The sequence below is a fragment of the Denticeps clupeoides genome, chromosome 16, assembly GCF_900700375.1.
Source record: "Denticeps clupeoides chromosome 16, fDenClu1.1, whole genome shotgun sequence".
NCBI lineage: Eukaryota > Metazoa > Chordata > Actinopteri > Clupeiformes > Denticipitidae > Denticeps > Denticeps clupeoides.
The window spans coordinates 18,279,340-18,302,183 of record NC_041722.1 but is presented as its reverse complement, the minus strand read 5'-3'; the positions used below and the strand labels follow the sequence as shown (position 1 = coordinate 18,302,183).

General features: G+C 50.1%; 1 protein-coding gene across 1 annotated transcript; it reads left to right on the top strand.

The window, feature by feature from the left end:
- The first annotated feature begins 29 nt into the window (after positions 1 to 29).
- On the top strand, positions 30 to 20,070 carry kif18a (kinesin family member 18A). Its single transcript, XM_028956552.1, is given in 19 exon segments — positions 30 to 202; positions 623 to 942; positions 2,241 to 2,398; positions 2,558 to 2,662; positions 3,718 to 3,828; positions 4,985 to 5,182; positions 7,084 to 7,260; positions 7,946 to 8,020; positions 8,281 to 8,381; positions 10,367 to 10,413; positions 10,416 to 10,528; positions 10,678 to 10,842; positions 11,326 to 11,447; positions 11,536 to 11,786; positions 12,670 to 12,729; positions 15,935 to 16,259; positions 16,354 to 16,446; positions 16,541 to 16,632; positions 18,605 to 20,070. Coding segments are annotated over 18 exon segments (2,637 nt in total). The 5' UTR covers positions 30 to 202; positions 623 to 629; the 3' UTR covers positions 18,736 to 20,070.
- The last annotated feature ends 2,774 nt before the right edge of the window (positions 20,071 to 22,844 follow it).

The following is a 22,844-nucleotide window of genomic DNA, read 5'->3' as shown; positions in this document are numbered from 1 at the left end:
TACGCTAACGACCTGTGAGGGGCGGTGACGTCACTCCGCGTCATCGGGGCCTGGACCAATGGGGTGCCGCGACCGGAACAGCGCTGCAGTTTGAAAATTCCGCGCCGAGAGCTTGTTTTGCTCTGGGGTCTCAGTTTTATACATTTTTTTTCCTGGAGGATTGGGCCCTTGATTTCCAGAACCGGTCGGAAACTCTGGAAAGGTACGTAAGCGGAGACCCAGATCGTCAACAGGGACACGGTGGCTGTAAACGTGCTAATGCTAGCCGGTAGGGACCGATTGTACGAGGTACAGTAACGCCGGCCTTCGGGAAATATCGGCCTATGGTCGGTCGTGGTCTTTCCCAGACGCTGGACCGATGGTGGAAGCTGCCGTTGATTTTGAGTGGCGTCTCGCCGTGTTACTGAGCAGTTCGGACGCCAGGAGCATAAAGGTGGAATTCAGGGTCTCGGCAGATCTTTACCGTGTAGTTAAGGGGTTACCAGTTATTGGCAATATCGGTGTAATTGGAAGAAAGAAAGAAAAAGAAACAATAAACAAAATAAACCACATAATTTTCACTGATGTGCTGGTAATATTGATTATCAATCGTTTCATTCCGTGTTTGTTCCCTCCCCCACAGCTCAAGGATGGCTGGTACAGAGGTGTGCAGCCACATCCGGGTGGTGGTACGCGTCAGACCCCCAAACTCAAAGGAAGGGGGCATGAAGAGGGTGGTCCAGGTGGTGGACAAGCACATGCTGGTGTTCGATCCAAAAGAGGAAGAAGTCACTTTCTTCCGGGGACAGCGGTCTACTCAACGTGACCTTCGGAAGAGAGTTCCCAAGGACCTCAAGTTTGTTTTCGACACTGTCTTTGGGGAGAGCTCCACCCAGGCCGAGGTTTTTGACAACACCACCAAAGGCATTGTAGACAGTGTGTTAAACGGGTACAACTGCTCAGGTTAGTGTGTGTGTGTGTGTGTGTGTGTGTGTGTGTAAAACTCCACCTTCGTTACTCATGATGATATTTTCATTCTGCCTGAATCTTTGCTGTGAATCAATAGTCAACCACGTCTGAAGTCCACTGGTCCTGACGTCTTTAGTGTAAATAGCAATAGAAATATTAACCATATTTTTTTTATGTAACTTAAAGCAAGTCCATTTAGATTAAATACATTTAAGATACAAAGTTAATTAATGTAGTGCTGAACTAAGAAGACATATTCTTTAAAGGTGTTTAACGATTTTGAATTTCAATGCTTGTCTGGCAAGCTTTTTATTGAAGGCAAGGACCATAGACATTAAATTTCATTTACTGAGCCCTAGGAATTATTATTACATTAAAATCTGTCCTGGCAGCCAATTGGAGGTATTTTAGAGCAGCTGACATGTGAACTGTTGTCCTGTGCTGCAGCATTTTGAATGTTTATTTTGCATATCATCGTATATAAACTGAATGTTATGGGACCTCAATTGGAGCCTTGAGGAACCCCATTAGCTGAGGACTGGTCTCCTAGGGAGACACTTGATCCAGAGGGCCAGCCGCACCACATCTAGCACAATGAATGCGTAAAAGAAAAGAAATTCCCTAGTTGTCAATGCTCCTACATGCAGCCCAAAGCTACTAACCAGTCAACCAGTAGTCTGTCCGTCTCACCAGCATCAGAATTTGGTCATATATGTAGATCTTTACTTCAGTGGGCATGCTCTTCATCATTCCGTGAGCGTGTAAGATTCCAGCGCTCTGCTGTTGACTGGTAGAGGGCCTTCAAAAAATGCCAAGTGAACAGTAAGACGGCGCTTGGTCATGCAGAGAGGGTGTATCTGTGTCTGTAGTCAGATCGAGCGGTGCCTTCTCATGGTGACCCAGCCGCTGTGATCAGATTCATGAATGAGGCCGAATCTCAATTCAGCTGATGTTCCGTGGGATTTTTAGCGTCTGCCTGTGAACGGCAGATGGCCACGAAAAAGCTTTTTGTTTCTCAGTTTTTTGTAATGAGACACATTTCTGGTTCCACACATTGGCTCAGCAACCAGTGGTGGCTGCTGCGTCAGAGCTTGGCTCGCAGTTTGACCCCTGCTGAGGGACATGATGATCCAGGGGACGCGCTGACATTGTTTTCTGTTCATTCGGCAGCGCCTGCGTCTCTGTTTCAGGAATTTCCAAATTAGAGCGCCGTGCGTATTCTCATTATCCGCAGGGTAGAGCAGGTTCTCTGAATTTGGAGCGTTCATTCATTTTTCATTCAACACCGACAGTGTTCGCGTACGGCGCTACGGGTGCGGGGAAAACCCACACCATGCTGGGTTCCGGTGCCGAGCCGGGAGTGATGTACCACACCATGAGGGAGCTCTTCACCCGCATGGACCAGATAAAGGACGAGAAGGTGTTTGACGTGGCCTTCTCGTACCTGGAGGTAGGAGCCACACCGCCGGTCGCCTTTCCCATCGCGGCGTGACTTCTGAGCAAGACGTTGCCGCGTGTTCTAAATGCAGCGGGTATCCTTGGCGATGGCGCGCAGCGATGAGTCACGTCATCTCATGCGTTGCGTCCCCTCCTTGTGTGCGTGCACTAGGTCTACAACGAGCAGATCCGGGACCTGCTGGCCAATTCCGGGCCTCTGGCGGTCCGTGAGGACGGGAATAAAGGCGTAGTTGTCCAGGGGCTCAGCCTGCAAAAGGTAGGAGTCCAGATGCCCCGGGCCGTTCGCGTCTCGGGTCTCGCCCGTTCATACCTGTCCCTCTTTTAAATCCAGCCATTATTCATCAATAAGTACACTCTTCCCACCAAACCGGTGACCATGCCGCTGGAAATGCACCGCAGTAGCACATAAGCACTCAACTTAGTGAGAAATTTTGACTGCCATGGGTCCAGCGATGAAGACTTTTTTTTTTTTTTTTTTTATTGACTTTAAGCAAGAGAGAGAAAACAACAAAAAAATCAAATAAACATACAATGCACGGGTAACATACAAAGATCGGGTAACATTGTAGTATAGAATTATAGGAAAAATGGCAATCTAGTCATATTCGAAGAACAATAGTGATAATAACATGTGCAATTCTTAGCCCAACAACCTTTCCAGAATAATAACCCCATCCTCATGCCAGCTTGATTAATACAAAAAAAGAACAAGACGACAATGTTGTTTCTGGAACTTTACTGGGTAGTACTAATAGTCGGAATTCTGAGACTGAAGGCTATTAAATACTCCAGGAACGGCCCCCCCACACCATGTGAAATTCTTTGTTGGTATCACCAATTGAGTAGCGTATCTTTTCGAGGCCTAGACAGGACATAAGGTCCCTCGTCCATTGTGCAAGGGTGGGAAGAGCAGCACCTTTCCATCAGAGTAAGACTGCTCAAAGGGAAGCAAAAGATTGCGCCCGGCATTTTACCGGGGTCATACTTGCATCACAGTGATTTAGGACATTTTAGCCAGGTGCACGCGCTCAGCGTTTTAGGTGCATGGAGTCATGGGCACGGCGAGTCGAAATGGCGTGAAGCTCTTGAGCATCGGATGCCTAGAGTAAATGTGAGAGTGAATAAATAGCACCGGTCCTCCTCAGATTCCCCTGCCGGATGGGGCCGGTAAAAATTGTCTGTGCGTGTGTCGCACTGCCGCATTACAGCCTTTTTAAAAATCGCAGCCCCGCGGCTCTGACTCGCGTAGCGTCGGACGGGGAGCGTCTGATGAATGAACGCCGCTCTGTGTGTGGTCCCCGCTCTTTGTAGCCCACAGCTGCCGAGCACATCCTGGAAGCGCTGGATCACGGCAACAGGAATAGAACCCAGCACCCCACAGACGTGAACGCCTCCTCCTCGCGGTCCCACGCCGTCTTCCAGGTAAGCGGCGCCTCACCTGGCTTCTCACAGCATGCCTCGGCGCCGTTAACCAGAAGTTTCTCTGTGTTGCTGTGTCTGTTGTACGAAACGGTGAATGCTGAGGGTTTTCTCTGGGCGCATGTGCATCTTCTGCCAGTAGAACCAGTAGACCAGTCCTCAGTAGCTGGAACTCCAGTCCAAGGTAGTAACAACTGGGCCATTGCTCGGGGCAGAGTGCTGGAGGACACACGCCCCCAGTCCTGCTTTTGGGACTGATGACACATCACTGCATTTGCATCATGACTGCTCCGCGGCAGCGGTGGCCTAGCGGTTAAGGAAGCGGCCCCGTAATCAGAAGGTCGATTCCCGTCTGCCAAGGTGCCACTGAGCACAGTCCCCACACGCTGCTCCCCAGGCGCCTGTCATGGCTGCCCACAGCTCACCAAGGGTGATGGGTTAAATGCAGAGGACAAATTTCACTGTGTGCGCAGTGTGCTGTACTGCTGTGTATGTGTATGACAATGACAACCACTTTCACCTTCACTGTACAATTACAGTGGGGCAGTGGTGGCCGAGCGGTTAAGGAAGCGGCCCCGTAATCAGGAGGTTCGAATCCCGATCCGCCAAGGTGCCACTGGGGTGCCACTGAGCAAAGCACCGTCCCCACACACTGCTCCCCGGGCGCCTGTCATGGCTGCCCACTGCTCACCAAGGGTGATGGGTTAAATGCAGAGGACAAATTTCACTGTGTGCACCGTGTGCTGTGTATCACATGTGACAATTAAAAAGTCATCTTAACGTTATTCCAATAGGTCACAGATCAACAACAGACAACCTCCACATTTTATGGAAATATTTATGAATATATTTATTAAAATTAAATGAACGGCTGCTGTTTAATTGGTTGTCAATGAAAATGCAACTGAGGTCGCATGTCAAATGGCTTCTGGGATGTTTGACTTGGCACCTCCACACAAGTCAGCACTTGACGTGTCCTCGATGAAGCCCCAGAACCGAGAACATGACCCATCAGGACTTAATGAAATGTACTGTGACTGCCGAGGTGTCACCAGAACACAAGCGCAAAAAAAGAACATGAGTCTTCACACGATTCTGTGACCCCTGACCTTTTGGACCAAAGAGAGTAGCTTTGTTTTTTTTTTTTTTTTTTTTAAAGATCTACCTAAGGCAGCAGGACAAGACAGCCAGCCTCAACCCCAATGTCAGGGTGGCCAAGATGAGCCTGATCGACCTGGCCGGGTCCGAGCGAGCCAGCGCCACCAATGCCAATGGTCCCCGCTTTCGTGAGGGTGCCAACATCAACCGCTCCCTGCTTGCCCTGGGGAACGTCATCAACACCCTGGCAGACCCTAAGGTAAGCTTGTGCTTTGGGACCGATCCATTCAGCGTATCCACCGATCTTGTTTCTCCCCCACGGACCGGAACGTCTTCAAGGACGCGTTGCAGTGGACGCCGCACAGCGTGCTGCAAATGTTTCCTCGTCCTGGCCAGGGTGGAGGCGATGAAACTGCTGCACAAACATTTACGGATTTATCCTTTCGCTCAGGAAGCGTTTTTTTTTTTTTTTTTTTTTTTTTTTTTTGTATTCTGGCTTTTTCGAGTCGGTAGGGTGAGCAGCTGGCTGGGTTCCCTGGCCCAGTGTGAAGCCGTGCGCTGTGGGACTGTCCCGAGGGGCGTCGCAGGCGGCGACCACGACTGCGTGTGGGGTCCCGGCTGGAGGCCCCGCAGGCCAGAGACGGAATTGCATCCAGATTTCCCTCCCTCGGCCGGGATCGGGAGTAAATTAGACGAGAATCCAGTTAGTGCATGACCGTGGCAGATCGCATTTGTGCAAAATGGGTGTTAAATCTCCCGCAGCCACCAGAGAAAGAGCACCTTAATCCGTAAACAGGGGTTTTACATTCCTTTTTCCTTCGCTTGCTTTCATGCCGTCGTCATTGTCATTCGCTCTGCTCGTTTCTGCTTTTGTTGTTCTCTCGTCACCGTCCCAGCTTTTTAGGTGGTGGTCGCCCATTCACTAGTTCCCCCATCAGAACGCTGGAATTAACCTGCATGGTGGTGGTGGGCGTGGGCGTGGTCACGTTTATGTACACGGGGTGTTAGGAGCGTGGCCGTGCCGCGTATTGACAGGAGGGTGTTTAGATTGTCCGGAATGAGGAGGTAGGGTGTGTGAGAGCTGTCTGTCATGCACACAGGCTCCTCCCCTTTTTTTTATACTTTGTCTATGAAAACATCGTACGTGTTCATCTGTGCATCGGAAATGATTACAAAGCCAGCAAAAGGCCAGGTGGGGGGTTATTTCCTTCCTTCTGTCTTGTTTTGACGTGTTTGCGCGGAATCTGTGTAAAAAATCCGCACATCTAGATGTGTTTTAAAGTGTGTAAAACATCATGTTCTGCAGGAACCCGTCTCCCGAGTGATTTAGGGCCGAGCTCCGGCGCTGGTTAATCAGCAGAGACTGCGCGCAATCAGGAAGTTTAGGCGTTTCGCGTCTGTGTTTACGGCCCACGAAGGGCCCCCGCGCCCCCTTTTATGTTTCTGGATGTTTGTTTCTCTTCCCTCCGCCCGTAATCAAATGCCCGGCCTGGTCCCGTCCTTTCTGGGCGTCTGCTGTGCCGCCGCCGCGGTAAAGTGAGTAGCCTTGCCCCGGCACGGGGCCCCACGCCGCTGAGAGGATTGTGGGTATTGTGTTCGTGCCGTCTGCATACATTAACCTGTCACTGAGTCATCTCGGCTTACCCCGTCCCACAGGAGGACAACGAGGGGAGACGAGCGGGACCCGCGGCCCGTTCCTGTTTGCTGAATGCGCTGTCAGCGCTGCTTGTGTTTGGCTGTGTTTAGTTCAACTTCTTCTTTTCTTTTTGACGTCCACCCTACATGCCGATAAATACTTAAAGCTTTAATACATTCATTTATATTCATAATAATAACTATTTTTTCCCAATACTGTTTGTCCAGTCGTGTCACCTGTACAGTAGTCTGTAGTGTGGCGTCTGTTGGGACTTAGGTGTGTTCTAGTTGAAGATAAGACAGCGTTCTTATCGTGAAATATCACCGTTTCGGGGTTTTTTTTTTTTTGCGTGTTTCTCTCTAAATCTGTCGGTTCGTGTCTGTGCGAAACGAGATGCTGAGTCCGGCCAGGGTTCCTCCGTCTGTCCCCCGAGGCGTCTCGAGAGCGCAGCGCCATTTACGTGTGTAAACAGTGGCGATCCGAACAGAACACCATTCATGTGGCTTTCCTTTGATGCGTTCCAGAGCAAGAAAGCCCACGTTCCGTACCGCGACAGCAAGCTGACCCGCCTCCTGAAGGACTCCTTGGGCGGAAACTGCCGGACGGTAATGATCGCCAACATCAGCCCGTCCAGCGGCAGCTACGAGGACACTCTCAACACGTTGAAGTACGCCAACCGCGCCAAAGAGATCAAAACGTCTGTGAGTATGGGGGCCGGCCACGCCTCCGGTCTACTTTCCTGGTTTACCATTCCGCGGGTTATGTGCAGGAGGCGGCCTGGCTCTGTGTGGGGGTGTTCCAGCAATATATCGGGATTTTTGTGTACAGGTTTAGTCCAAAAGAATATCGCGATATGTACAGTATCGCAATATATCGCGATACAATCGCATGCGTGGTGTATCGTGAGATCCTTGCCAATACGCAACCCTTGTTCTGTGCAAGAATCGTGTTTTCATATCAAGGGCGTATTTGAGAGAGAGTGTTGTGTGTGTGTGTGTATGTGTGTGTGTGTGTGTGTGTGTGTGTGTGTGTGTGAGATTCACATTCAAATTTCTGCAATTGTGTTCATGCAAGGCGCATGTGTGCGTGAACATGATGCTGGCCACTGTGTGTGGGAGACTTGAACCCCCTTTCTGAGCTCCGCAAATGGATTTGCTATTTTCGCATTCCCTCTTGGTTCCAAGAAAGCGGCTCTGCCCCCGCCGGGTTCAGCTGCAGGGCAAGGACGGGCGCGGGCCGGAGAGTCTGCTTCTGTCATTTGATGTTTTTAGTTATCGTCCTTCGAACCCAGCTCTCTCCGGCCGTCGGCCTCCCCGCACCCGCGCGGCCATTAGCGCGCCGCGTCCGGGCAGCGCGGCAGTGTGATGCATTAACGCTCCTTTCCAGCTGAAGAGCAACGTGGTGAGCCTGGACAGCCACGTCGGCCAGTATGTGGTCATATGCGAGCGGCAGCGTGCTGAGGTAACGCGACCTTTGCCCTTTACACGCCGATTTTCACCATAACACCTCTTCTGTGTTTTTATCCACACGCAATTTTATTAATTAATGTGATTAACCAAAAAGTGTTAGATTATTGATATCAGTCGTTTTCTATGCATGCGTTTTTGTGGCTGTCACATATAAATTAAAAAATAAAAAAAAACAGGAGTAAATGAATTCTTTATCCTACTGTTGAATAGCGCTTGCTGAGTGACCTTTGACCCTGGGCTCTTGTTATGCAGATCGAGGAGCTGAAGAAGAAGCTTAAAGAATACGAGATGGAGGCATTACAGGCCAAGAATCCCAACGCCATCTCCACGCAGAGGGGAGAGGAGATTCGGAGGTGTGTGTGTGTCTGTGTGTGTGTGTCTGTCTCAGTTTTCAGCAGCCAACACACATCTGGAGCCCTGTGGTTTCCAGTGTTTGTTTTAGCTGTGTGTCTCACGCTGTGCTTAACATGCAGCAGGATTTCAGCTTTTAATTGTCATTTATCATTTATATCAAGGAGACAAGAAAAGTATGAAAACTTAATCAGTCACAACAGGAGGAGACCCACACAATGTATTCATGAATGGTTCTGCAGGGGATCGTAGTTTCTTCTACTGCTGCATGCTGCACTGCTGTCGCTCAGCGAAGGGCCATTGCAGCAGGATGTGTACAGGGAGGTAAAAAAGAGAGAGAGAGAGAGAGAGAGAATGGGAGAGGGAGGAGGGAGGAAAAGCTGAATGAATTTCCCTCCCACGCACTGCATTCACCCGCATCAGAATTCAGCTCACATTGAGAGTCTGGGAGGAGGGGCCGTGCTCTTCTGGAGCTATGAAAGATTCAGCGGGCCGTTCCGACGTCACACACACACACACACACACACACACTCAGAGTGCACTCTAATAGAACCATATTTGTCAGAACCATTCAGCAGGCTGTCCAAGGCCACGTCTCTCCTCCAATGCTGGAGCCGCAAGCAAGCACACACACACACAGACGCACAGAGAAACACACTTGCTGCTAGATCATCTGACAAACACGCACACAATCAGCCTTCGCCTTTATATCACAGGGGTGGAAGATAAAAACAGGCCCGCTCCTACGTCAGTGCATGCACCCCGACACACACACACACATCTAACAAAGCAAGACGTACCCTGGCACTGACTTACATAAACACGAACCGTTTCCTCCGAATCGCCACTTGGCTTCAGGAGAAGCGTGCAGGGGAGCAGCATTGCACTGGGAGCGGCCAAATGTCCGTGAACAGAGATCACTGTAAGTGGGGGAAATTATGCAAGAACGAGGGCCTTTGTAACGGAACAAAGCACTGAACGTTCTGGACCGGCGTTACCACGCGGTGGTATTACGGAACAGGGCAGGCCGCTGCTAGCACGCTAGCCACACCTTAGACTATTTCTTCCTCCTTTAAACTTACTTTTGGTATATATATTTTTTTCTTAAAGGTCCACGTCATGAAAAATACACTTTGTGAGAATATTTAACATTAAAACTTTTCCCAGAGCCTGTCTATGGTCCTACAGTGGCTAGAGATGGTGATAGGTGTAAAGAGGGCTTTGGTCGTTCTGCTTCGCCATTCAGAGAGTGGCAGCCCAGACAGTCGGATCTGGAAATTGTCCCCTTATGACGTCATAAGGGGAAAGGTTACCTCCCATTTCTCATGCTTTTTCCAGCCCCTCCCATAAAACATTATCTCCACCGACCATCGTGGCTTCCAAATGAGGGAAGCAGTTGCTCGGTGATCAGATGTACAAATGAGCACAAATTTATTTTTTAGTTCTGTCACGTGAGACTCTGCGGAACCAGTGGGTTCATTTAATTTTTTCTGGAAAAAAGCTGACATCCTGTCTGCGCCAAACATTGTGGTTGGTGAATTGTGTTTATGTAATTTCCACAAATGGCCACTCAACTCCTATAGGCCGCTCTCTTCCTCGTTCCGCGTCTCTCCTCCTCATTAGCATTTAAAGCTACAGACACCGAAATGGTGCGTCCCAGGAAACCTCATTGTGGGACTGGATCTAAGTGGCAGTAATTTTGCACCAAGGCTGAATTTCGGAAAGAGACTCCAGAGACAGTATTAGGGGACCAACAAGACCAATATAAAAACAATAAATTAATGTCAGGGGACCTTTTAATGGAGTGAACTTGACTTGCCTTTTTTTTTTTTTTTTTTTTTTTTTTTTGTGCAGGGAAGGGTGTAAATCGTCTCCCGTCACTGCTAATCCGTCTGGACGGATAGATTGTTTTTGTCTGAGGTTCTTCACTGGTCTTCATACAGATGGAAGCTAAATTGTGATTAGGGATAAATCTTTGTGTGTGTAGGATGGTGGACTCTGTGAGGAGTGTGTTCGCGGGCCGCATGGTGTTGCGCCGGAACAGCTGGAGACGGAGCGCCAGCTGAAGGAGAACGAGTTGAGACAGCGCCACCGAGAGGACGCCCACCTGCAGAGGCGGATGCTGATCCTGGAGTACAACAATGAGAAGGTTTCCCTCCAATTAGTTTCTCACTCTGGCCACACCTCCATTTGTTCCAGACTTTCACTCCATCCCTCTAGACGTGTGTGTGTGTGTGTGTGTGTGTGTGTGTGTGTGTGTTAATGTGGGTTAAAGGTCATTCTCCTCCACACTCACAGGCCACTTCCCGCTACGAGCACAAGCTGGCCTCGCTGCGTTCTCTCCGGCAGCACTTGCAGGAGCGCCTGAAAGCGATGGAGATGCGCTTCCAGGAGAACGACGACTGGCTGCACCGCGTGGAGAACGAAATGAAGCTACTCGGCGAGGCTGGCCACGCCCCTGAGGTCCGCATCCACCGCTCTGTACTCTGTTCTGTTCTTATAAAATCACAGCGAATGCGGATTGGTTTGTTCCTACGTGTGTGTGTGTGTGTGTGTGTGTGTGTGTGCGTCGTGACCGGGTTTGTTTTTGCTCCCATTTGCTCGCCCCTCTAATTAGTCGTGTTCCCAACGCCTGGCCGTCCTCAACAGAGGACGACTTGACGCGAGAACAATCAATGTGCTTCACTCACCCAACGCACAGCGTCTCCGTCTTCCCTCCTGCTCCCCTCGCCTCTTCCAGGAAGTGGGGGGGCCTCGTCCAATGTTCCCGCCGCTGTCTCCGTCTGAAGCCCTCTTTTTACCAAGAACGGCCTTTCTCAGAGAGCGGGAAAAAAAAACACGTCTCCATCTCGCTGCGCAGCGCCGTGCGTTCGGGGCTTCGTTTAGGCCGCATGTCCGAAGCGCCCTTGTTGTTTTCTGAGCGAGTCTTGGTTGTTTGCGGCGCAGGTCTTGCAGCAGGAATTGGGACGTCAGTGGCTGAAGCTCCAGGTGGAGGATGTGACGGCGCAGCTGGACCACGCCAAGCAGCTCGTGGTCCTCCAGGACCAGGAGAACAAGCGCACCAGGAAGTAAGCACGACCCTCAACTCTGAACCGGCAGCTCAGAGCGGTTCAGCGTCTTAGTTTCCTGTTGGTGACTCCTCCCCCTCCCTGATAGGCTGGTGAACGCCCTGCTGCCGGCGTACAGGAGGCAGTATGCAGCGCTGCAGGACGCGGGCGGTCCCATGGACACCTACGCAGCAGAGCGCGAGCGTCTGGAGCACCTGGTGCTGAGGGAGAGGGGCGTGGCCTGGGCCGACCAGGACGGCGCAGAGGGACAAGAGGGAGAGACGCTGGTCCCAGACCCCGCCCACCTGCAGCCCCTTCTGTCCTTCTCTCACCTTGTGTTACACCAGAGCACACCATGCAGTGAGTTTGTTTCTAATTTAACATGGCAGCTTTTCCTTTCCACCACACTGGCCCTTTAAGAGTAGAATCAGGTTAAAGGTCATAGGCTCGCTCGCCATGACCCAGCACGCATAATTACTGCTGAGAGAGGGAATCTTGTGCACCATCCAGGGAGCCGACGAGCATTTGATGTGTTGAGTCACGGACAGCGGTGATTTATTCACCCAAGCGCGAGCTTAGCAGTGCCGCGTTTTTTGTGAATCACGTCGGCATCCCTTTCTAATTGCCGGATAATGTGTCGGGGGGGTCATGTGTGCAGTGACTCACGGCGCATCGCATAATCACGGAGGGTTTGTGAAAAGTGTAAGATGCAGGCCAGTGTTCAGGCACTCCTGCATGAAATTTACAAGATGAACTCATCACCAAAAACATTTAGTGCTGTTTATTTTTTGTATGATTGCATTTCCGTAAGTACGAGCACCCAACATGGGCAATACTGGGGGCAGCGGTGGCCTAGCGGTAAGGAAGCGGACCCATAATCAGAAGGTTGTCGGTTTGAATCCCGACCCGCCAAGGTGCCACTGAGCAAAGCACCGTCCCCGCACACTGCTCCCCGGGCGCCTGTCATGGCTGCCCACTGCTCACCAAGGGTGATGGGTTAAATGCAGAGGACACATTTCCCTGTGTGCACCATGTGCTGTGCTGCAGGGTATCACAATGACAATCACTTCACTTTCACTTTATAGCATCACAAGTGTCTCATCTTCCTTTCTGTTTTTTAGCTAAGTAGTGAAATACATTTTAGAAAGGGCGCCCAAACTTTTGCCCGCTGCTGTATGTGTTGAGCCGATTGGCTGCATGTGAGTCTTCGTCTCAGCCAGTAACGATGTCCACTGTCACTCAGGTGCCGAGAAACGGGAGAGACGCGTGTCGCTGCGCCTGCTCGCCAGAAGGCCGCCCACAGGTAAAACCCCACTTCCTGTCCCTCCCTCTGCGCCCCCCTCAGCCATCCATCGCCCCTGCCACCCTGCGGCCGCCGGGCCATCGCTCACTGCGGAGGCGGCGAGTCGGGGACCGTGCCGCGGCCCGGCACATCGTTTCTCAAGCTCTCGGCTGCCTGATGGAGCTGTCGGGAGCCTCGTGGCTGCATCGCTGACGCGCTGGCGATTGGCCGCGTTTAGACTTTTCAGTTCCCGAGACACGACTTCAGGGACCCTTCCTGTCCCTCCTCCCAAACAGTCACTCGATTGGCAATGGCAACGAGCGGCCGTATGCTCGCCAAGTTAATTAGCGAAACAACGGTGTCTGAAAAGAAACGTGATATACGGCGCGGAAATGAAATAACGGTGCCGGGGTGGCTTTTGGGGAGACGAGGGCCAGAGTGCGGTGAGTTATGGCTCTGCGAATTGTCCGTAATGATGTTCGCAGCGCAGCAGGTGGTGTGTGTCTGACTCGCGTCGTGGGAAAGGTGTCGTTTCTGTACGAAATGTCTGATTCTAATCATACGGATAATTAATTGTCTTCTGTTGAAATATATACGGCCTCACACCTGCGTATGAGCAGACACACACACACGGCTGGCTGCGGGACGTCTGAGGGACATTAACGGGTTTAAACCTGGTCATTGTTCCCGCGAGACCGGCAATTCTCGTTTTTTCCTCCGACTCGAACCTGAAAATAAAACGCATGTGACTGGATTTCATGTCCAAAGCGGGCCTGCACTGTCCTCCCCTGTCCATGTCCATCGTATAATGAGAATCATATTTTGGTCTTTGCACGTCTGAAGAATTGTGGTTAAAATGCATCTATTTGCAAATGTTTAATATAAATGAATATAAATATTCATGTTGTAATGCAAATTTTTTGTTTGTTTTTAGCTTGCATAACTTTTCTGTTTGGCTGTGGAGATTTTGGCCGTGTGTGTGTGTGTGTGTGTGTGTGTGTGCAGATGAATGGAGCTTGTGAATGGCGCTGCCTCCTCCCTCTCCCCACCTCTCTGACGCAGCGGAGCTCTGCTGCTCTGGGACAGGCCTCCATCTCTGACCTTTCCACGCCTCCACCTTCTCCTGCCTCTGTTGTCGTTTTCGTCTCAGTCTCTCTCTCTCTCTCTCTCTTTTCCTCCTGCCTTTTCACCTCTTCCTCTGCCTGGTCATGTCTGTCTCTCTCTTCCCTGCTCCTCCCCCCCTCTGTTCCTCCATGTTCTCTCTTCCTCCCTCTCCTACACGCCCCGCCCCCTCCCCTCGCGTTCAAGCTCATTCATAAAATCTGTGCTCTGCGGTAACGTACGCCGCGGCCGCCAGTCCGTGCGTGGGCGGGCGGGCGGGCGGTGGCGTGACGGCGAGGCGACCCTAATCCCTCTCTCTCCAGAAATAGCATCTCGTGCATGTATTAATCCCGCGGGCCAAAAATACGCCGCCCATCACTCCGGCCCGCCGTTCGGCGGCGGCGGACCATCACCGATTACGTACGTGTCTTTACTGCTCGCACTCGGACTTGCATCATGAACTTGCACTTTTCTCCTCCTTCTTCCTCCTTTCTTTTCAAGTCTTTTTATTTATTTATTTATTTTTCCCTGCCTCCGCCCCCGCTTTCTTGCTCTCTCCCTCTCTCTCTCTCTCTCTCTCTCTCTCCCTCCCTCTCCCTCCCTCTCCCTCTCTCTCTCTGGTTTGTCTGCAGTGCTCTTCCCCCTCTGCAGCGGGTGACTCAGCCTGGCACGTGCACGCATCCGCACTTGTGCCGGTACGCACCAAACACGTCGACGCCCTCGTTTCGCCGCACTTCCAGCTCCCCGCGTCCGGGAAAATGGTTACAGTGCCACGGGACTCGTCCCGTCCCCTGGGGAGGGCGTGCGTAACCCCGGCGCCCTGCTTTGGCCGCCAACTTCACCTTTTTTTTTTTTTCGCGGTGGCGCACATTGTTTGGGCCGATGAACCCAAGAAGGGAGGATGTCTCCGTTCTGGGACTTGTTCCGTGCTGAATTATTCATCCTTCGCTCGGTTCTGCCGCTCCGGTGTGAGCGTACTGGAGGGTTTTGGGTGGCTTTGGTTTCCTGCATTTTCTCTAATTAGTTCCCGTGGCCGCGCGCCGTTGGCCAAACAGTCGACCGGCCCTGCGTGCGAACCGCTGCCCCGGGGCGCTCGGGTTCGGCACCTTCTGAGGCGCCGGCTGCTGCTGAAATTAAGCAAATTAGTCGTCCACGCGGCCCGCCGTTCACTAGCTGCTAACGTTGCAGAGGAATAACTAGTTGGTTCAAGAGTGGTTTACATTTGCGGCATTTACCAGATGACCGTATCCAGAGCGACTAACAACCAGTAGTTACAGGGACAGTCCCCCCTGGAGACACTCAGGGTTAAGTGTCCTGCTCAGGGACACAATGGTAGTAAGTGGGGTTTGAACCTGGGTCTTCTGGCTCATAGGCGAGTGTGTTACCCACCAAGCTACTACCACACTTCTCTATGTAAATAAAAAGAAGACTGCCACTATTCATTTGCGGCATTTATCAGACACCCTTATCCAGAGCAACTTACAATCAGTAGTTACAGGGACAGTGCCCCCCTGGAGACACTCAGGGTTAAGTGTCTTGCTCAGGGACACGATGGTAGTAAGTGGGATTTGAACCTGGGTCTTCTGGTTCATAGGCGAGTGTCTTACCCACTAGGCTACTACCACCCTGTGGTTCTTCAACAGGGGACTGAATTCCCACAATCAAACCCGGCGTGTCATATAAAAAAAAAAAATAGGCCTCGGATTGAGACCCAACGTCACTCAAAGACACGTCTCTGGTGCCACTTAAAATAACGGCAGAGTCTCCAACTCTCCTTGCATCTGACGTGACGTTCGCGCTTTCGGTACGAGATCTGGAGAAATGTCACGCCAAGTCTATTCCCGTGATGAAAATGTTTTCGTCCCTTCATTCGCGTACGCTGTTGGAACACTGGAACCGAACCTCCGAATTCACCTAAATCTGTTTGCAAAGTTTACCGTCTTATTACTGTGTGTGTGTGTGTGTGTGTGTGTGTGTGTGTGTGTGTGTGTGTGTGTGTGTGTGTGTGTGTGTGTGTGTGTGTGATGATTGATAAGCTTATTTTTGGTGTCCTGACCATTGGCCAAACCTGCACGAGTGTAATAATGAAATTACATCATCGTTTTGGTTCATGTTTTTGTTTAAGATGCAGCGGCCCAGAAAGAGCCAGTCCCAACCAAGGCGCCCATCCGCAGGAAGCTGAATGTCGAACCTGCAGCGGGCTCGGCCGCGCCCCTGCGCCCCCCTCAGGACGTGCTGGAGGCCTGCAAGCAGGACTGCATGTTTCCGCTGCAGTACACGCCCGACCACGCCCAGAAGCCTCCGCCCGGCGCGGACCTCAACGGCACCTTCGACGTTGGCGGCAGCGAGGAGAGCAGCGGCGCCAACGGCGCAGTCGCGTGGTCTTCGGGGTCGACCCACAAGTCGAGCCGGGCCGCCAAACCCGGCAGCAGGGAGGACGTCCTGAAACGGTGAGCCGCGGTGCCTCCCGCCGGGAAACCGCCTGTGAACGCGTTCCGCCGTTTTTCCGCCCGGTGCTAATGCGCCCTCTGCGAAATCCCGCAGGCTAAATATTCCGTCCCTGCTGGACATCCGGCACATCAAGCCGTCCTACATGGCCATGACGTCGGCGGCGAGCGGCAAAAGGAAGCTCAACTGGTGGGTGTCCGTCTGCCGCACACTGTCCACCATAAATCTATATAATATATCGTATCAAAAATTCTGTTAATGACTTGAATTTGTGTGCCCGCAGTGAATCGGCTTCGGACGGCCTTAACGCCGCGAAGCGCGTCAAGCAGGACGTCGGCGTCACCGCGAAGCCCCTGCGCGTCTCCCGGGTCGAGGGTGAGGCAGAGTTAATGGGATTCGTTCCGTCTTGTCTAATCGACACCGCTTTCGCATGATCATTTACATGCGCTGTTGTGTTACTGCAGTTCATAACGACCGAAATGTTTTCTAGCCGTGGATCACCGTATTTGCGTGAAAAAAAAAAGGTGCTTCGGGCTACAATGCGGCCCGCTGCTAAAAAGTTTAAAGTGAAGTGATTGTCACATGTGATACACAGCAGCACAGCACACGGTGCACACAGTGAAATTTGTCCTCTGCATTTAACCCATCACCCTGAGTGAGCAGTGGGCGGCCATGACAGGCGCCCGGGGAGCAGTGTGTGGGGACGGTGCTTTGCTCAGTGGCACCTCAGTGGTACCTTGGCGGATCGGGATTCGAACCGGCAACCTTCTGATTACGGGACCGCTTCCTTAACCGCTAGGCCACCGCTGCCCAGTACACTGCTAGTACAGGCTAGTACGTTTGGCCTATAACTTTGGCCAGATACCGTGGCATTACCATATTTCACGGACACCGGCGCGGAACAAGCTCTCGGCTCGCCGTCAGCTCTGTATCAAGCCCCGCCTTTTTTCTTCCCGTTCATTTATTCGTTTATTTATTATTGATTCCACGCTCCCCACGCGTATGCCAACATTTTAATTAAACCTCGGCATTTCGTAAGCATGAGATGCCGGTATCGGATGCTGCCGGGTGAACCGAGGTGAACCATTCAACATGAATGAGGCAGGAAATACTTCAAAGCGCGTCTCACGCCGTCCACGTGAACTTCATGACTGAATGGTGTTAAAAGATGCGCCGGCCTGAGACCCCGTCAGAGGGGCAGATTGGGGCAGCGGACCCGTAGTCGGACGGTTGCCGGTTCCAATCTTGAGTTAATCACCCAGCGCGTGCATTTACATTACATTTACGGCATTTACATTACGGCGTGCCTGGCGTAGAAGATAATCGATCAATACGACAACACTGGCGGAACGGTTTATTTGTTTGTGTAATTTAATTTAAAAAAGGTGAACTATTCAGCCCAAACCGATCATCGGGTGCGCAAATGAAGATGTGTTCACGCCATCGGACATGCTCTGTATTGTCGTTTTTTTTATTGATCGATCGCTGGTTGTGTTGCAATATTTTCAACCTGATCTAAGCGCAGCGTTACACGTCTTTGGAAACGAAAGAAGCGCTTGGTAGTTTTCTGTATGGGGCAGTGGCGGCCTAGCGGTTAAGGAAGCGGCCCCGTAATCAGAAGGTTGCCGGTTCAAATCCCGACCCGCCACAGTGCCACTGAGGTGCCACTGAGCAAAGCACCGTCCCCACACACTGCTCCCCGGGCGCCTGTCATGGCTGCCCACTGCTCACAATGCAGAGGACAAATTTCACTGTGTGCACCATGTGCTGTGCTGCTGTGTATCACATGTAACAGTCACTTCACTTTACTTATCTTGATGAAGAGACGCTGATTTTATGTATACATATATATATATATATATATTTTTTTTTTTTTTTTGGCTTTTGTTTGAAAAGGCGGTCTCGGTTTTATGAAATGGGTGGAATCTTTAGGGGCCCTTTTTCCTTCTCTTGGCTTTATTATCCGGCTTTGTGTTTCCTTTCCCCCTGCACCCTGCACCTGTCAGCTGTAACACCCAATTCAGGCTCCTGCCAGCAGCACATGTTCCCCCACCCAGTCCCTCGGGCCGCCGGTGTTCTTTTCATTTGGCTTTATAGATCGGGGCCCACGTCCCCGGTCAGGCCCTGCGAACGAGGCCGTATGTCTCCATTAAACGTTACAGCTCTTTTAACAAGCCGCGCAGTCGGCTGTGTAATGTAGTGTTTAACCTCGGTGAATGAGGAGAGATGTGTGGAGTGTGCGAGCGGCGTTCCCCGCTAAACCGCCCCTAACGCGCGCCGGGGGGGGGGGGTCGACGTGCCGGCTTTTAAATGTAATTATCTTATTCTCTTTCTCCGTCCCGTTCAGCGTTGGAGCCCAAGCACAGGAGGGCGGTCCTGCGCAGCATCTCGGAGGGGAACCTCCACGCGCTCTGCGGCCGGAGGACGAAAGGAGGCCTCGGCAGTCAGCTGCTGAAGAGGGTCACCAAAAAGCTGTGACCCTCGAGCCATCGCACCACTCCACCCGTCCACAACAAATAAAGTTTGAAATCGTTATTTAAAAAAGAAAAAATAACTCATTTGTTCAAACTCATTATGCAGAGCTGCACTACAGACCCTTGAATGTCTGTAAATAAGTCCTACCTATGGATTTATCCAGCCGTTTCTGGGAAAGTTGCTTTGCTTTTAATGGTTTGGGTAGAAAAACAATGAGTAAGGGGTTTAGACTCACTAATTGTGCATCGGAAAACGTCTTTTTTTTTTTTTTTTAATGGTTAAAGACACCTAAATTGCTGTTTTTAATAAAGGCGTTTTGTCTGATTTTACCAAATGTCTGCTCACGGTGGCTGGCGCCTATGTGGCCTGGGGGGTCAAACCACCCTTGTGGTGTGGCGGGGAGGTTTCCAGCTCCTAAAACAACACAAAGTTGCCAACACAGAAGACACCGGTCACATCTTTTAGAAAATCTTTTTTTTTTTTTTTTTTTTTTTTAAATGTATCAAATCACTTTTTTATGGATTTAATTAAAACAAGCAAAGTCCAAAATATGATGCAACTTTCATGCAATAAACACCTCATGGTCAGAAATATTCTAATTGTCCCATCATGCTGGTGCAGGACAAACTCTTATTACCGACAATGCCTCTTATGCTGTACAATAATTTATTTTATTTTAAATGCAATTAATTTCACCATTCTCCATAGTATCACGTACATGATGGCTCCTGACTTAACCCTTTAAAGCCTGAACCAAGAAATAATGGACCAATTATTTTCTTTCTGTCTTTTAATGTTATGTGAAAATAATAATTTGTAAGTCATTTTTTGTTTGTTTGTTTTTTCATTATATTTGATACTTTAGGCAATAACAAACATAATCGTCCTCTTCATTGGGAGTACAATTCCTATGTTCCACTTTTTCCATCTTCCACCTTGTCAGCCTTTGTCATCGAGGCCCTCTGTGTCACTCAAATTGCCACTCAAGCAAGTGAACTTCCACTGAGGCATCCATAAATTAGCCGTCGCAAAGATTTCTGAGGCTAATTATTTGTTGTAAATATCATATTTCAATCTGTAAATTGTGTAACTGATTAATCCAAACACTGTGGAAATGTGTATAACATCCAGAAAGAAAACTACTGACTACTAATTCTCGCTTTATGTCGACTGTATAAAAGAATTGTTGTAGTGCAAAAGGTAGAAGAAAAGCATCAGATAGTATATAAAAGAGTTTTATGCAAAGTTCATTTCTCGTGATAATGCGATGGGTCTCAGAAATGCATGTTTTAAATATGATACACACGCCATTGAAGGGTTAAGCTTAAACTTATTGTATGCGATGGAAATTATTATTATTATTAGTTTTTTTTTTTAAATACTTCTTCTAGTTCTTAGTTTTTACATGTACAAACATGCTAAATAAAGTGGATTTTATTTTTTTTCCCTGACAACATTTCTTGGTTATCTGCCTCCGGCTGACGCACGAGTGAAGCGCGGCAGCCCTCATCACCTCCTCCATTCACAGAGCCCATTCATTCAGGCTAACGAGGACGCGGCGTCTCCGCCGCCAGCCTCGCAGGAAATGTACCTGAAAGGTTATTTGGGTGCCTGTGCAGCTAATGGGGGATTTAAAGACCCAGAGAGATGCTCTAAATTTAACCGGGTGGGCTGTTACCATAACTAAACCGGTCTGTCAGCGCTGACAGCTGTCACCTCTGCATTGAGCACCTTGATGGCCAGGCTGCCGCCCTCCTACTGACTGTATCTGACACCCGGCAGGGATGTCTGAGTAGTGGTAGCTGTAATCTGGGCATGAAGGAAGCCAGATCTATGTCAGTGTATAATATATAAAGGATATTTAACGTACCTTACAAGCACGCAATATTGTGGGTGGTAGGAGCCTAGTGGGTAACACACTCGCCAATGAACCAGAAGACCCAGGTTCAAACCCCACTTACTACCGTTGTGTCACTGAGCAAGACACTTAACCCTGAGTGTCTCCAGGAGGGGACTGTGCCTGTAACTACTGATTGTGAGACGCTCTGGATAAGGACGTAAATGTAAATTACCAGGCTCAAAACTTCATTAAATTTGCCAGTAGTTTTTTTTTTTAATTATTAATACTATTAATATTGAAAATAAATAATATGATGTGTAGCAATTTCATGCACGTTGTATCATAACGTATCTTCCGATACCAGGCAGTAGCATTGACCTTATAGCTATTAAAACCGGTGTAAACAGGGTGACTTGTTGCTATTGGTGTAAAACAAGACTGGTCGATGAAGATGCGAATTTTTTTTAAATGCCACTTGTGTTCGGTGACCTTTATTGAACACACGCACGCACACCCGAGCATGTGTTAGAGTTGTGATTGTGCACGGTCTCGTGTTTCAGCAGCATGATGACACACCAGCCACTTCAGCAGGGTGTGGCAGCCGGGCTTGGCCACGGCCCGCCGCCGCCCAGGCCTCGCCAGATCAATAGCGGTATTGAGAATTCATACCGCCAGACGAAACAGTAAGAGGATCCCAAATCCAACCCCCCCCAACACACACACACACACACACACACCTCACAATGGGCTGATGTTGAACAGGCAACCGGATCCCACCGCCACCCCCCACTTCTTCCCATGCATCTGCTGCGGCGTCTGCTCTCCGCGGCGGCAACGGTGTGAGGATGCGAACGCGGCCTCTCCGCGTCGACTCGTACTTCGCACGCCGCTCGACGTGATCTTTATTTTTAGCCCTCAACACTCCTGCGCCAGCAGCACAGACACCCCCCCCCCCCCCCCCCCCCTCCCTCCCCGTCTCGCTCTCTCACAGACCCCCGGCACTCGCACTCCCATTCACAAGAATCTCCACACGCCCTCCCCCTTCCCCGCTTTTAAAGCGCCAGCTCCCCAAACTAAAGTTTTATTAACTTCTTCCGCGGCCAATGAGAGGCCAGCTGCGCTTCAGATGCTGACCAATGAGGGGGAGCGAGAACGTGGAGGTGGATGTTGCTTAGCAACTGCAGGTAGAATCTGGGATCATGTCGAAGTCATTGTCTTATCTCCCTCCTCGTAGATGTCGCGTGTGATGCTGGAAAAAGGCACGGGGCCGCTGAAGTTGTGAGGACCTCCCGCGCACCTCCAACATCAGCGGGCGTGCACCAACGCTTGCAAATTGGTCGGTGGCCCCACCACACCGCTTTCTCGGCGAACGCTGAGGTTCCGAAGCGAGGGCTCCCACAGGAACACGCAGTCCCACTTCCACCCCACTCCAGCCCTGCAACTTATCATAGCCCCGACCAGAGGAGGACTGGTGGAGCACAGCCGAGCTTCCCAGGGCTGATGGATGACTGGGTGTCATGGGTTCTATTCTGGACCCTTTCAGTGTGAGAGCCCTCGGTTCTTCTCCATTCATCAGAAGATTTCCATTCCCTGACCTTTTTGTTGCTGTTGAACTTAAATTACGTTTTTCTATGAGAAGTTCAAAAGGGGAGGTGTCTGAAGTAAAGTCTTTTTTAGTCTAGTCTTTGCATCCTGCCATCATATTAGTCTTAGTCATGTCCAGACTCATTTTAATCTAGACATGTTTCAGTCAACTAAAGGTCTGAGCATTTTAGTCAGAATTATCCATGAATTCTTTAGTCTAGTTTTTGTCAAGGAAATGTAGTCAATCTAGTCAATATAAACACAATATAACACAATTCTATTAAACCCTGGGTACTTGTGCTAACAAGTACCCAGTAGAACAGGCAAAAACAACATTTTTAGTCAAACCCATTTCTAAATTCAAACAAGGTTATCTTATTGTTACACTGTTGTCATAGACTCAAGAATACACTAAATCTGCCAAATATATTAAGGAAAATTAAATTTATTCAATATAAAAATATAAATTGATACCATTGGACCACAATTAGCTTTTCAAGATTGGAATGATAAATAGTAATACTTGTTAGAAATGTGAAAATGTGGTGTGTATGTTCTTGCATCTAATATGGTAATGTACCATGGTCAACCCCTTTTGGCAGCAAATACTGGGGTTCTTGGAGGCATGCTTGGGGGAGATCCGTCCAGTGTCCCCATATTTCTGTCTTCTGGGGATAGAACAGAAATA